Raw genomic sequence first — 13,534 nt, forward strand, 5'->3', positions numbered from 1 at the left:
AAGCTTTATTAGGCAACTCATTTGTCTCCATCGCTATCTTGTGACAATTTCAAACAGGGAGCCCACCACCCTTAAACTGTCTTTTTAAAAAAATATCTATTATTTACACCTCATAAAATAAAACCATTCCTTTGAAACTAGTCTTTCCCGATTGATGTGCAATTTGTTAGACCATTAACTCCTTCAGTTTCACCTCAGGATAGTAAACAAGTCAAATGTTAAAAGCTAGCAACAATTGGCTTGACAACAATTACTGCTTAATTAATTAGCCTTCCCCCCATCCACAAGTTAGCTCAGTAGAAGGGATTCTGTAACAAGAGGAAGAGTCTAGGGATGCCAAACATGCCAAAGGAAAACATTACAAAGAAATGTATTTACAACACTGGAATAAGTCAGTGCTCAAGAGGCTTCAGAAATACACAATGGAAAGTTTCAGATTAACAACCAACATCATTACAAAAACCTACTTAGATGAAATGTTATTCCTGGGGATCTGCACAGAGTCATCAGGACAGAGTTTACGGTTCTCCCAATAATTGGCATTTGCTCCTCTTCCACTCAGGCACTATTTTGTGGTGTTATGGCTATGCTCTCTACACTTAAATCACTACAGTGTCACAATCGCAACTGTGCCACAGTAGCATTTCAGTGTACATGCTCATGCAGCGATGAGGGTAATTTTTTTGTCACTGTGGGTTAGGTCAGCTTAAGTATGTCATTCAGTGGTACAGGGTTTTTCACACCATGGAGCAGCATAGCTGGGTTGACTTAATGTTTTAGTATAATCCTGACAAATTATAGGGACACAGCAGCACTACTAAAGTTAAAACTACATCATCACTTCTCTTTAAAAGTCAACCTTTCTAAAGCCTCTAAAGCTGATAAGCTTTGCTCAATTCCTTTGAAATTTGCTTTGCCTCAGGAGGGTGTAGGGTAAGGTTAGTGACCCAAATGTGGGTCTTTTGAGCTGATTTTCAGTGATATAAGCCCTGAAAAAATAGCCATTTTCAAAAATTTTCTATGTGGATTTCTTTCTCTCTCTCCCCTTTTCAGCGAAGAAATTATCAAACTATTTATGAGATGCAAGTCAAGATGGTCCTGCATTTTATCAAAGTTTTATCCCAAGGTCCCATATGGCACTAACTCTTTGGGGGATGCAAACTGAGAATGGTATTTAAGAAAATGTATTTTTTACCATGTACATGTACCCATAAAAAATGGCTGAAGTGTTTCCATTCCCACCACTTCATATGCTTTAAGGATCTACTCTTATCCCTGCTCTAAATCCAAACACTTACTCAGGTTGCTTTGAAATTTGTATTTTTCATGAAGCATAAAGTAGCATTTATGGTCTTAATTTGAAGTCATTTAACTAAGGGGTTCCTTAGATACAGGCGTATGCCCCCTTTAAAAATTCCTTCTTGTACTGTTAAATAGAAAGGTGCTAATGATGGGATGAAACAGAGACCTTATATGGGTGGCTAGGAAATCAGTCTTCAATTAACATAACTAAGGATAAGAATCACAAGCCTTCACCCTAGGACCCCAGGCATTTTGAACTAAGCTGCTGGGATTTGCTACAATTTATAAGGCCCTGTCTACCCTACAAATTTTGTTGACAAAAGTTATGCCAACGATCAAAAAATACTATTGTTGCATCACAAAAAGAACTATTGTTGCATTATCAGATGTGTTGTGAGCAAGACATGAGAAGTCATTCTTCCGCTCTACTCTGAACTGATTAGGCCTCAGTTGGAGTACAGTATTGTGTCCAGTTCTGGGCACTACATTTCAAGAAAGATGTGGAGAAATTGGAGAAGGTCCAGAGAAGAGCAACATGAATGATTAAAGGTCTAGAGAACATGAGCTATGAAGGAAGACTGAAAGAATTGGGCTTGTTTAGTTTAGAAAGGAGAAGACAGAGGGGACATGATAGTGATTTTCAGGTATCTAAAAGGGTGTCACAAGGAGGAGGGAGGAAAATTGTTCTCCTTAGCCTCTTAGCCTCTGAGGATAGGACAAGAAGCAATGGGCTTAAACTGCAGCAGGGGAGGTTTAGGTTGGACATTAGGAAAAGTTCCTGTCAGGGGCTATGTCTAGACTGCAAGCCTCTTTTGAAAGAGGCTCTTTCGAAAGAGAGTGTCTAGACTGCACGCGGAACTTTCGAAAGAGCAAGCCGCTTTTTCGAAAGAAAGCACCCAGTGAGTGTGGATGCTCTCTTTCGAAGAAGCCCTATTTACATTCAAGAACGCCTTCTTTCGAAAGAAGCACTTTCGAAAGAAGGCGTTCTTCCTCATGAAATGAGGTTTACCGCCGTCAAAAGAAAAGCCGTGTTCTTTCGATTTAATTTCGAAAGAACGCGGCTGCAGTCTAGACGCAGGTGAAGTTTTTTCGGAAAAAGGCTACTTTTCCCGAAAAAACCCCTGAGTCTGGACACAGCCAGGGTGGTTAAACACTGGAATAAGTTGCCTAGGAAGTTGTGGAATCTCTGGAGATATTTAAGAGCAGGTTAGACAGACATCTGTCAGGGATGGCCTAGACAGTACTGTGTCCTGCCATGAGGGCAGGGGACTATACTCGATGACCTCTCAAGATTCCTTCCAGTTCTAATGTTCTATGATACTACAGCATGTTCACAATGGACTCCCGCTGTCAGCGGAAAGCTTCCACACTTGGTGGTCTATCATCAACAGTGATAGCAGTACACTGAGGGTTGCTACCCCACTGTGCTATTGCCACCTTTTCCAGCTAGGATTGTGGGAAGATGGAGTGGATCATAGCCCACCCTGGTTACAGGATCAACGTTCCATGATGACATTTTTCCATGAGCTCAGCATTCCATGAGCTTCTGACTGCATTGTGTGTCATTTTTAAATATCCCCTGTTTATTGTGCACCCACCATTTCTATCTGAAAAGATGGATCCGGCACTGCTCTCTACCGTTCTAGTTATGGTTATGAACATACAGGAGCTGCTCAGGCAGTATATCATGAACTCCAACTGTGACCTAGAAGCAGAGTTGCCTGACGTGGTGTGTATCACGAAAAGAACGAACGCCAAATTGCTTTTGGCAATCACAGAACAACTGCACACAGTGGATGTCACTTTTCCAACCAGGAAACAGCATTGAGTGGTAGTACAGGCAGTCCCCGGGTTACGTACAAGATAGGGACTGTAGGTTTGTTCTTAAGTTGAATCTGTATGTAAGTCGGAACAGGCGTCCAGATTCAGCCGCTGCTGAAACTGACCGCCAGTTCTGACTTACATACAGATTCAACTTAAGAACCCCAAGCTTCCGCAAGTCAGCTGCTGCTGAAACTGATCAGCGCTGATTCCAGGAAGCCTGGGGCAGAGCAACTCTGCCTCGGGCTTCCTGTAGTCAGCGCTGGTCAGTTTCAGCAGCGGCTGACTTGGGGACGCCTGGGGCAGAGCAGCTGGGGTGCTGCTGGGTTGCTCCAGTAGCACCGCTCCTCGGCGCTACTGGACCAACCCAGCAGCACCCCAGCTGCTCTGCCCCAGCCGTCCTGATTCAGCCACTGCTGAAACTGACCAGCAGCGGCTGAATCAGGACCTGGGGCAGAGCAGCTGGGGTGCTGCCGGGTTGGTCCAGTAGTGCCCAGAGCGGTGCTGCAGGACCAATCGGCAGCGCCCCAGCTGCTCTGCTCCAGGGTCCAAAACAAAAGCCTGGTCTGCTGGGGGGGGGGGGCACACTAGCCGCGCCCCCCCCCCCCAGCAGACCAGGGACACGGGGAGCAGAGCCGCAGAGGCAGCGGGGTGCCGCGCCTCTGAGGCTTTGCTCTGGCAAAGTCTCAGAGGCGCGGGACCCCCCCACGGCTGCGGCTTCAGTCCGGGAGCCTGTGGTCTGCTGGGGACGGTCCCCAGCAGACCACAGGCACCGGGACTGAAGCAGCAGCAGCGGCGGCTCCCCGCGCTTCTGAGGCTTTGCTCTGGCAAAGCCTCAGAAGCGCGGGAACCCGCCCGGTGCCCCTGGTCTGCTGGAGACGGTCTCCAGCAGACCAGGGGCACCAGAGCAGCTTACGAACGGGGCTTTCTTGCCCCGGAGCTCGCAGGTAGCAATTCGCTACCTCGACCTCCGGGGCGAGAAAGCCCCGTTCGTAAGTGCGGATCCGACGTAAGTCGGATCCGCGTAAGTCGGGGACTGCCTGTATCATATTGCTATGCTGGTCTGGTATGAGCAGCAGTGGCTGCAGAAATTTCAGATGCAGAAAGCCACCTTTCCTGCAACCCTGCACAGAGCTCACCCAAGCACTGTGCAAGGATATCAAAATGAGAGTTGCCCTCTTATTTGAGACGCATATGGCAATCACAGTGTGGAAGCTAGCGATTCCAGACTGCTATCAGTCTGTCACAAATCAGTTTGGAGTCAGGAAGTTGACCATTGGGACAAGAGTGCAGGACCATTAATTGCATCTGGCTATGAAGGACTGGGACTCTTAGCAATGCGTATGAAATAGTGGATGGCTTTGAAGAAATGGATGATATATATAACTCATACTCAAATTTGGCCCCATCATCTTGTGACAGAGTAAATCAACAGAAAGAGGTGCTTCTCCATGGTACATCTTCTGAACGAACATCAACACGAAATGGTGCAGGACAAACATGTCTTTAGGAACATGGGGCTATCCAGACCAAAAGATTCCAGTTGGGAATGCTGAAATATGCATAATGGTCCTGGAAGACCCAACGTCCCCTTATTCCCATGGTTCATGAAGCCTTATACAAAAACCTGAAGAACAGCAAGGAGCTCTTCAATAGGCTGAACAGGTGTAGAATAACAGAGGAACGTGTCTTTGGCAGATCAGATGTGTGCTGCTGCTTCCTTTGTGGCTGGTAAAACCCAGATGAGGAAAACATTTCCATGATCACAGAAATGTGCATCCTCCATAATGATCTGTGAAACTAAAAGTGAAAAACTTCCCAGGTGTGAAGCACTGAGGTAAATCGCCTGGCTGCTGATTTTGAGCAGCCAGATACCTGGGCTACTAGATGGGCACAAGAAAGGGTTATTTGAATCAGGGAGGGTTTGAGGCAACAGCTTGATAATGAGCACCAGTAATGTGTATTTCTGCTCATCAAACTTCATTTGTCTTGTTTTGCCTAAAAATTCTGATGATTCCTGTGCAGGATTTGTACTAAGCAACTGATTAAACTGCAATTATACATTACCATATTGGTGAACTTTCAGAGCATCTGTTTTTAGTAAACACCATTAACACATACTTCCCACAAAGCCTTTTGTAAGATATTAGTGAAGGATAGTGTAAGCTCTCAGAGCTATGCATAAGTCCAACTATTATTTTGAAAGCTGTCTGAAAAGGTGAAGTGAACACAGTGCAGAGATGTAGCAGGAAGTTGCCAGGAACGAGGAGGAGGAGTTTGGAGAGGGCATGAAAAAGAGTTCTGTATTGGCTACTAGGGGAGAGAGTACCTCTTTTGCGTTCTGGTATATCCACTGTGTGCAGCTCCTTTAACTTCTCTCAGCAATGCACAGTGTCCCATTTGTAGCCCTTATTACACAAGTCAGGAGAAATCTGCCCATAGGTATTGAAGTTCCTACAGCTGGAGTGCAACTGGGGACTGTACAGTCTCCTCACTCCCTATACGTGCAGATCCAACAACTCAGCTGGTCCAAATGGGAAAGTATTTTCTTCCTGGAGTTGCCAGAGTCAACTGGGAAGATGTGATGTGAGAAACAGGAAGTGGACTTTCAAACACTCCCAGACCTTTACAGGGGAACGGGTGGGTGCCCATTGTATACGGGTGCAGTTTAAACTGCTACCAGTGTAGTCAAGCTAGGAATGATGGGAGACCTGCTGGAGGCCACTTGCAGAAGAAACCCAAGTGCAACGTGAGACACTTTGTCTATCTAACTTGGCCATAAAGAGTTCTGCACCTGTCATTGAGGTGGGTATTTTTGTCATCAAAGCAAGAGAGTTTATTGGAAGGAGGAGCAATGCGGTGTGTACACTCTTCACTGTTTTGTCTGTGTAGTGCAGATGAGGCTTAAGCTCCTGAGGGCAGTGGCTGTCATTACTGTGTTTTACAGGGTCAGTACAATGCAGCCCAAATTTCAGTTGGGGCCCCCCGTGTGCTACCACATGATAAAATAGTCATAATTTATCAAACACCATTTCAAGCAATTAGCACACTTTTGGTTGTATAAACAGTAAGAACAAGCAGAAGAAATTCCTTTAGGTTATCATAAAAGTTTCTCTTTGGCACAGATAAAATGATTGCACTCACATTATGGGTTTGAGCATGCTGCAGGAATAGAGGTTTATTCTTCCTTCTTTTCCTGTTTGGTATGCTTGGCTTTTATTTTAAGATGGTGTAACTGAAGTTCATATTCATTCATTTCACATTAAAAAAATGCACCTAGTTTTAAATGTATTCAGGTTGGCTTTCAATACATTCCATGACACTATCATTTGCTTGTACGTTTCAAATTCATTACAGCATTTGCAAAGCTACAATGAAATAAGAATAAAACAAGATTAGCAAAATGAAGCCTGTTTTGGCATAGCATTTTGTGGCACTTACATGTGGCCGTGAAGTCACAATAGAAAGACTACAGAAATTAACTGTTAACAGGCAAACAAAAGTCTGGCTCCACTACATGCATCTTCAACTGCTTTTCAGTTCCCATGGCACTGATGCTTGGTTGCTTAGAAGCCACTCAGACTCTTTACCAAACAGTGGAAGTAGAAAGAACTCCAGAAGGAATGTCCCGGGAAGCACCTGCTGGCAAACAGCCTCGGATGCTTTCCTGCCGTAACCAGGTTACATTTTTATCTATTTTATCTTTCCAGCCAAAGTGCATGACATCTTTCCATCACACTGGGAAATTAGTTCAGATGAAGTGTAAACAGAAATACAAGAGAGGTCAGCATCACATCACTCAGCAGGCCAATGTGTCAGTCAAAAGAGGTTTACTTGGGAGATTTCAAAGCAGTACACACAGGTCTTCTCTGTGCAGTGAATGCCGAGCTTGAACTTTCCATGCTGTTAAGTGGCTGCACAGTTACACTCCGGTGCTCTCGCCTCACTGAACAAAAGAGTACTTCGTGATAGCGTGATGAAATGAGTGTGAAGCTCTGCACTAGACACGGCTGCTGCCAAGTTATGAGAATTGACTGCTGCCGCAGTATTCCCCATCCTCTTGTCCAAGCCATTCGTCAGGCAATGGTTCCACAATGGCACTAGCAATTTAAAAATTACTTCTGCTTGAGTTTTTTAAAGATTGCTATGAATTACTATGAATGAAAAAATGAAAAAAAATGACTATGAATGGAAAAATATGGAAATCTTTTTTCCAGTTTTCTTTACTTTGTGTATTTGACAACGATGTCGCAAATTTCATTGCATTGGGAATTTTACGCACACACACAGTCCCACTGAACTCAATAGGACTACTCCTAGGCATGTATTTGCAGGATTGGGGCCTTAGGGTATCACCTTCCTTGGGTTTGCATATAACAACAAAGGAGAGACAAATTTTGCGATTAAGATAACACTATGGAAAAATCCACAAGATTTGGCAAAAGGGACTCAGGGACAAGTACTAGTACCGTATCTGAAAGCACTTTCCATCTTTTGGGTTAATGAATGAGATATCAAATAGACAGTGTCCTTCTCAACCTATTTGTGAATAACACGCTGTTTATATTAGTTATGCTTTTAAATATTTATGAGAGATATTTCTCTGTGTCTCTTGTAAGTCTAAATAAATACATCTGACACTTCAAAAGTGAGTGCATCATGCTCTGCGTGGATAATTCTGAATGCCCCAGAAATCTATTTAACTGTAGAGTTTGGGTCAAGTTGACTTTCCCATTGACATCCAGGAGACTGAGGTTCCTATGTGACTACATCACCTTCAGAAATGGTATTTATGCTCATAGGTCACTTAATGACTTTGAAACACATGGCCCCTTGTGCCATTTATTGGAGGTAGAATGCAAGCTTCTCCTTCTGAGTCTTTGTACAAACTAAAAATGATTGCTTTCACAAAAGAAAGCTCAGAAGTGACCGTACATACTATTGAAAGATAAACCAGCATTGAATACACGTTTTCCTTATTATGAAAAACACTTCTTTCAATTAATCACGTATAAATCACACTTACACTTTATTTAAGAAACAACAAACAGTCTGGTAGCACTTTAAAAACTAACAAAATATGTAGGTGATATCTTGAAGTTTCGTGGGCATAGCTTACTTCTTCAGTGACTGGAGTGTTGGATGAACTTTATTTAAATTCAGCACCAACGTGGACAGAAGAATAAATGGATATAAACTGGCCATCAACAAATACAGACTCAAAATCAAACAAAGGTTTCTAAACATCAGAGGAGTAAAGTTCTGGAATTGCCTTCCAAGGGGATCAGTCAGGCCAACTGGCTTCAAGGCTGAGCCTAACAAGTTTATGGAGGGAATGGTATGTTGAAACTCCTTACTATGGCATGTAGCTGATCTTCAAATGGTAGCAGCAAATATCTCCAACGGCTGGTGATGGTACAGTATTTGGGGAAGGCTGTGAGTTACTACAGAGAATTCTTTCCCAAGAGTGTTGTCCACATGCTGAGGGTTTAACTGATTACCGTATTTGGGGTCGTGAAATAATTTTTCCCCCGGTAAGATTGGCAAAGATCATGGGGTGTATTCACCTTCCTCTGCAGCAGGGGGCACATGTTACTTTCAAATTTAAACAAGTATAAATTGTAGAGTCTTTGTAACTTGACGTCTTTAAATCTTGATTTGGTAATTCAGCCAGAGATCAGGGATTTATTGCAGGAGCGGATGGGCAAGGTTCTGTGGCCTGCAACATGCAGGAAGCCAGACTGGACTATCATGATGGTCCAATCTGACCTTAAAATCTATTGAGTCTATAACTGTATTCAGCTCAAGTCCTTCTAAAAATATGAACCGACCTTCTGACACTACATTAAATTCAAGTTCCAATGGGTTCCTGACAAATGCTGAGTTATTTGAAGGTTGATCCTCAGATGCATTTCTCCAAAAATACTTAATCAGCTTCTGATTCATTAGGTACAATTTAAACCAGGGAATCTCTGAGGCGGTGCCTTCTTCTCTTCCTCAAAAAAAAGACTGTATCCAGTATGTATGATCTCCGATACACATGCATTGGGAAGTGTCCTATAATTGTAATCTTTATTATAGTAACTAAAAGTTTGTTATAAATGTAATTATAAGCAAAATATTCAATGTATTGAAGGTCTTAACAAAACACTGATCCTTGTTCTCAAAAATTCTGGTCAAAATTAACATTACCTCTTGTGTATTATCTCAGGTTTAAAAAAAATACCAAGGTCATTTTAGTGTAGAAATCAAAAAGTTCTGACTGCATCTAAGTTTCACACCAAAACTGATTTAGTCTGGAATTCTTGTTTGTACAAATTAGTATAATTTGACTATTCCTTTAACTATACTCCTTATGTTTGCAAAATTTGGCCTGGACATCTGTCCCTGAACTTTCTCTTCTTCAACTTCTCATGTAGGCAAATGCATTGACTCCACTTTTGATGAAACCCTCGTCTTTGCTTTCATCTCTTCTCACCTGGATAAATGACAATTCCCAATTTTTTCATAAAATTCCTCCTCTCCAAACTCTAGCACAATGATACTCAGACCTCAGTGGTCCAGGAGTAAAATTAACCCTCAATATTACCCAAAAGAGCCACAGTAGTGTGAATTTGTTGTTTCATTTACTATATACATACAAACCCACTATTCTCACAGCAGAATGACTAAGTTATTATTTTAACAATTACAACTAGTTAACAACATAATAAATGCATCTTGATTAATAATTAAATCACACATGTGCTGCAAAGAGCTGCAGAACACACAGTGAGGAGCCACTTGCAGGTCACGCAGGTCTGAGTATTACTAGCAAATATAGATCACTGCTGCCTAAAATGGTATCAAAGCAAGCACAAATACATCTCACTGATCCCCCATTAACTTCTGAGTTGAGCTCAGAGCTAACTGCCTTCCCCACAAACTAATACACTATCAGCTCTTCCAGCCTCGCCCCTCTACTCCCTATCTACCTGGCCTTAGCCTCATCTGACTTCACAAAATCTTGCTACTGCTTGTGTGATACTCTTCTCTTTCGCTGTGCCTGCCACCTGGAACAGCTTTTGTCTACCTCTGTGGTTCAGGAACATTCCATATTTCTGATCCCCACTAAAAATGTCATTTTTTTCTTTAGCCTTGGGTCTACAATTTTTTTTTTTTGGCGTGTTGGTTAGGAGTGTGATTTTTCACTAATATAGTTATACCAGTACAATCCACAATTGGACACAATTATATCAGTATAAATTGTATGGTATCCCTCTTCTTATGTGCAAGTGTGAAGCAGAGTGTGGTACAACAGCCATGTTAGGAAGGGTGTATGTTTTACCTGTACTAGAAAACAAAGCCTTAATGATGCCATTCTGAGACATGGTTTCTATGAGAGACACTTGACCAAATCTGTTTTGCTTCATAGCTTTATTAGCATTATTGAACGGGTACAGTTACAAGAACTAATTTAAATAAGGACATGCCTTCTATTCAAAAGATTCCAATTTTAAAAGAATAGCTAAAAGGATACTAAGAAGTTATCACAAAAATGGGATCAGGTTTACCTTATATAATCAGGTGGGCTAAACATAGAAACATGATGGGTAGCTAATTCAGTAGTGAGTTTTAAACAGCTGTTAATTATCACAGCTGCAATTATGTAAGATCTTTCATGATCATATTTGCAGTTCTGGACAGGGATTAGAATATATATACATGAGACTACACTTACTTTGTGGGATTTTTAATCCCATATCATGTTGTGTATGTATTATTATTTATTTGTTGTGTGACAGCTTTTAGGCGTTCCATGACCCCATTGCATCAGTCATCATACAAACAAAACAAAGGTTTTCCACCTCACAAAGAACTTACAATCTAAGAATAAAACAGGTGGCTAGACAGAGAGAGAGGGGAAAGAAAGCATTGAGACAATACTGATCAGATCCCACACATGCAATGTACACCAGCAATATGGTTGCTACGGTAATGAAATGCTATCTATTCAAGTGAAATCTAAATCAGAAGCAGATGTGGAAAGTATATGGATACTTTAGCTGATTATCTTCCCTCTTTTTAAACAATTGGAAACACATAGGCTGCCTTAAAGTGAGTGACTTCAGTAAAGCACTTGACATACAAAATGTCAAAGACCTGGTGTGGGAAATAATAGCAAGGAAAGGCCATAGAAATACCTTGCAAGTACACAGCACCTTTTACTCAAGCACTCTTGAAAATCAAGTCAGACAATACTCAGTTTATGTACTGGGAAGACCATGGGTTACAGAAGTTAAACCAGCAGGATTTAACTTTTTGAACTGAGTTCTCTCTTCAAGTTAAAATTTTTGGTTGTCACCCTCCCAACCCAGATTAAAATAGACACATACCAAAGTATGCTCGGCAGCTTACTCATAAACCTAACAGATACCTTGACACAACTTTCATAACATTACTTACATCTGCAAGCTTCAAATACTCAGACACTTGCCAATGGCAAAGTCAAGGATTCCTCAGCAGCAGCCAATGATTGCTGCACTACTAGAGAAAGGCCAATATCTACCTCTCTGCCCCTCCTCCCTTTGGTTTTCAGGGTGGGGGGAAGCATGTGTGACACTGTCTAGGGGTGGAGCCAGCAAGTAGGCACAAAGGGTGCCAGGAGCGGGAATCCATTCAGCCACAGTTCACTGACCCACAGGCTGAGCGGCCTGCTGAGGAAAGGCAGGGGTGGAAGGTGACACTCCTTCCACACGGGATTCACCTGGACCCCACTGTGTGGGGCTGGATGAACCCCCTGCCATAATCACTCACCCTCCCAAACATTCCTCTATGCCCCTCACAGTGGGTATGTCCAACAGCTGGCAAACCTCTAGGCTAAATAGACTAGATCAGGGTCCCACAACTGTCACGTAGCAGAATAAGGGAATTTTGATTCCCAGTCTCCTACATGGTACACTACCATGCATATTTCATCTGAGAGTGAATCTGACCAATCATGGGGGTTTCCAGGGTGGGGTGATCAGTCTGGGAGTGGGTTGTATGACCCCTCTAAGAACTTCCCCAGCCACCCTCTACCAATCGGGAGGGGCTTGGGCCACACAGAACTCCCTCCCCCCCCCGAGTGGATTTGACCAATCAGGGAGAATGCTGGGGTTGAATGATCGGTCGGGAAGTGGGTCATACGACCCCTCTCAGAACTACCTCCATTGTCCTCTACCAATCAGAGCATAGAACTTGCACAGAAGTCCCATTGCTGCACAAAAGAGACCACCTTGTTCCACAAACGTGTGTTTTAGAAATCATGGAAATGCTGAGAGGAAACAGGGACTACTTTACCACCCCGTCAGAACTTTGTTTTAGTGCCGAGGGCCTTCAACCACATATGGAGAAAGCATTACATCAGTGACAGTTCCAAAAAGGAGGGAGAGATGAAGAGGGGCCCTTTGCCCCAGCTGCTATTGGATACGTCAGAATCCAAACCCAGCTGCTCACAAGGCAGCCCGATGCATGAGACGGACTTTTGTTGTTCACCCCTATGGAGGAAGGCAACTGCAGCTCACAGGAGTCACAAGCAGACAATGTGAACAGAAAAGAGGACTCACAGGCAAATGTGTGATTAAGAACTAATAGTCGAGTCTGGGGTGTAATGGGGAGTAAGGAACTGACCGGGATTGTGTAAATCTAAGAAATGAGCAGTGGCTCTCACTCTGCTTTCTTTCTGACAATTTCTCGACAGCTCAACGATGCGTTTATAAAGTGCTTTGAGAATCTTCACATCAGTAGTCCTGTGGGAGTAAATCTCCCTGCATCAGCAGTTTTTGCTCATGTTGGACACACAGATCTCAACAGGAAAATCTGGAAAAGGACAAAATGGAAGAATGAACCAGCTCAGACTTCCTAACGGTGGGAAGTCCTGGTGCCCATTTTCACAAGCGATTTCACCCACAGGTAAAAGGGTGTGTTAAACCAAGCGATTAATAAAACTTGATTTTGTCAGAGTGTATGTGCCCCCTCCATAACTGTAACGTCTTTTACTAACACCATTAACAGTCATGTCTACACAGACGGGTCTGTTAAAGAAAATATAGTATGCCCTTGGGGAAGATGGAAGCTTTGACAAGGTGAACTCTCTGTTTTCAAAAGGCCAAAAAGTGTAGTAGGACTTTGAACAGAAGACAGGTAGCTTTCAGACCAGGATGCTTATGCTTTACACAAACTGACTCGAATATATTTTAAAAGAAACAAGACCACTATTTCAGATGTGGATGCGCACTTGCAGGCAGATTTGATGGATATGCACTAGTTCTCCAAACACAACAGCGGGTTTAAGTACATCTTAACAGTGATAGACATTCTATCCAAATATGCTTGAGCCTTAGGCCTAAAAGACAAGATGGGTAGTGAGGTGGCCATGGCCTTTAAAGCT

The 13,534-nt window shown here is 42.9% G+C and overlaps 1 protein-coding gene across 10 annotated transcripts in view; it reads right to left on the reverse strand.

Moving 5' to 3' along the window:
* Window positions 1–13,534, reverse strand: part of FAM168A (family with sequence similarity 168 member A) — a 376,753-nt gene that overhangs the window by 206,736 nt on the left and 156,483 nt on the right. The window contains exon 1 of one of the 10 annotated variants that reach the window (XM_075919570.1): window positions 468–783. The exons of the other annotated variants lie outside the window; for them this stretch is intronic. Within the exon in view, the coding sequence (XP_075775685.1) occupies window positions 468–543 (76 nt within the window). The 5' untranslated portion in view covers window positions 544–783. Of the gene's footprint in view, window positions 1–467; window positions 784–13,534 lie in introns of those variants that run through there. 10 annotated transcript variants of the gene reach the window in all.

Source organism: Pelodiscus sinensis, chromosome 1, assembly GCF_049634645.1.
Source record: "Pelodiscus sinensis isolate JC-2024 chromosome 1, ASM4963464v1, whole genome shotgun sequence".
NCBI classification, from domain to species: Eukaryota; Metazoa; Chordata; order Testudines; family Trionychidae; genus Pelodiscus; species Pelodiscus sinensis.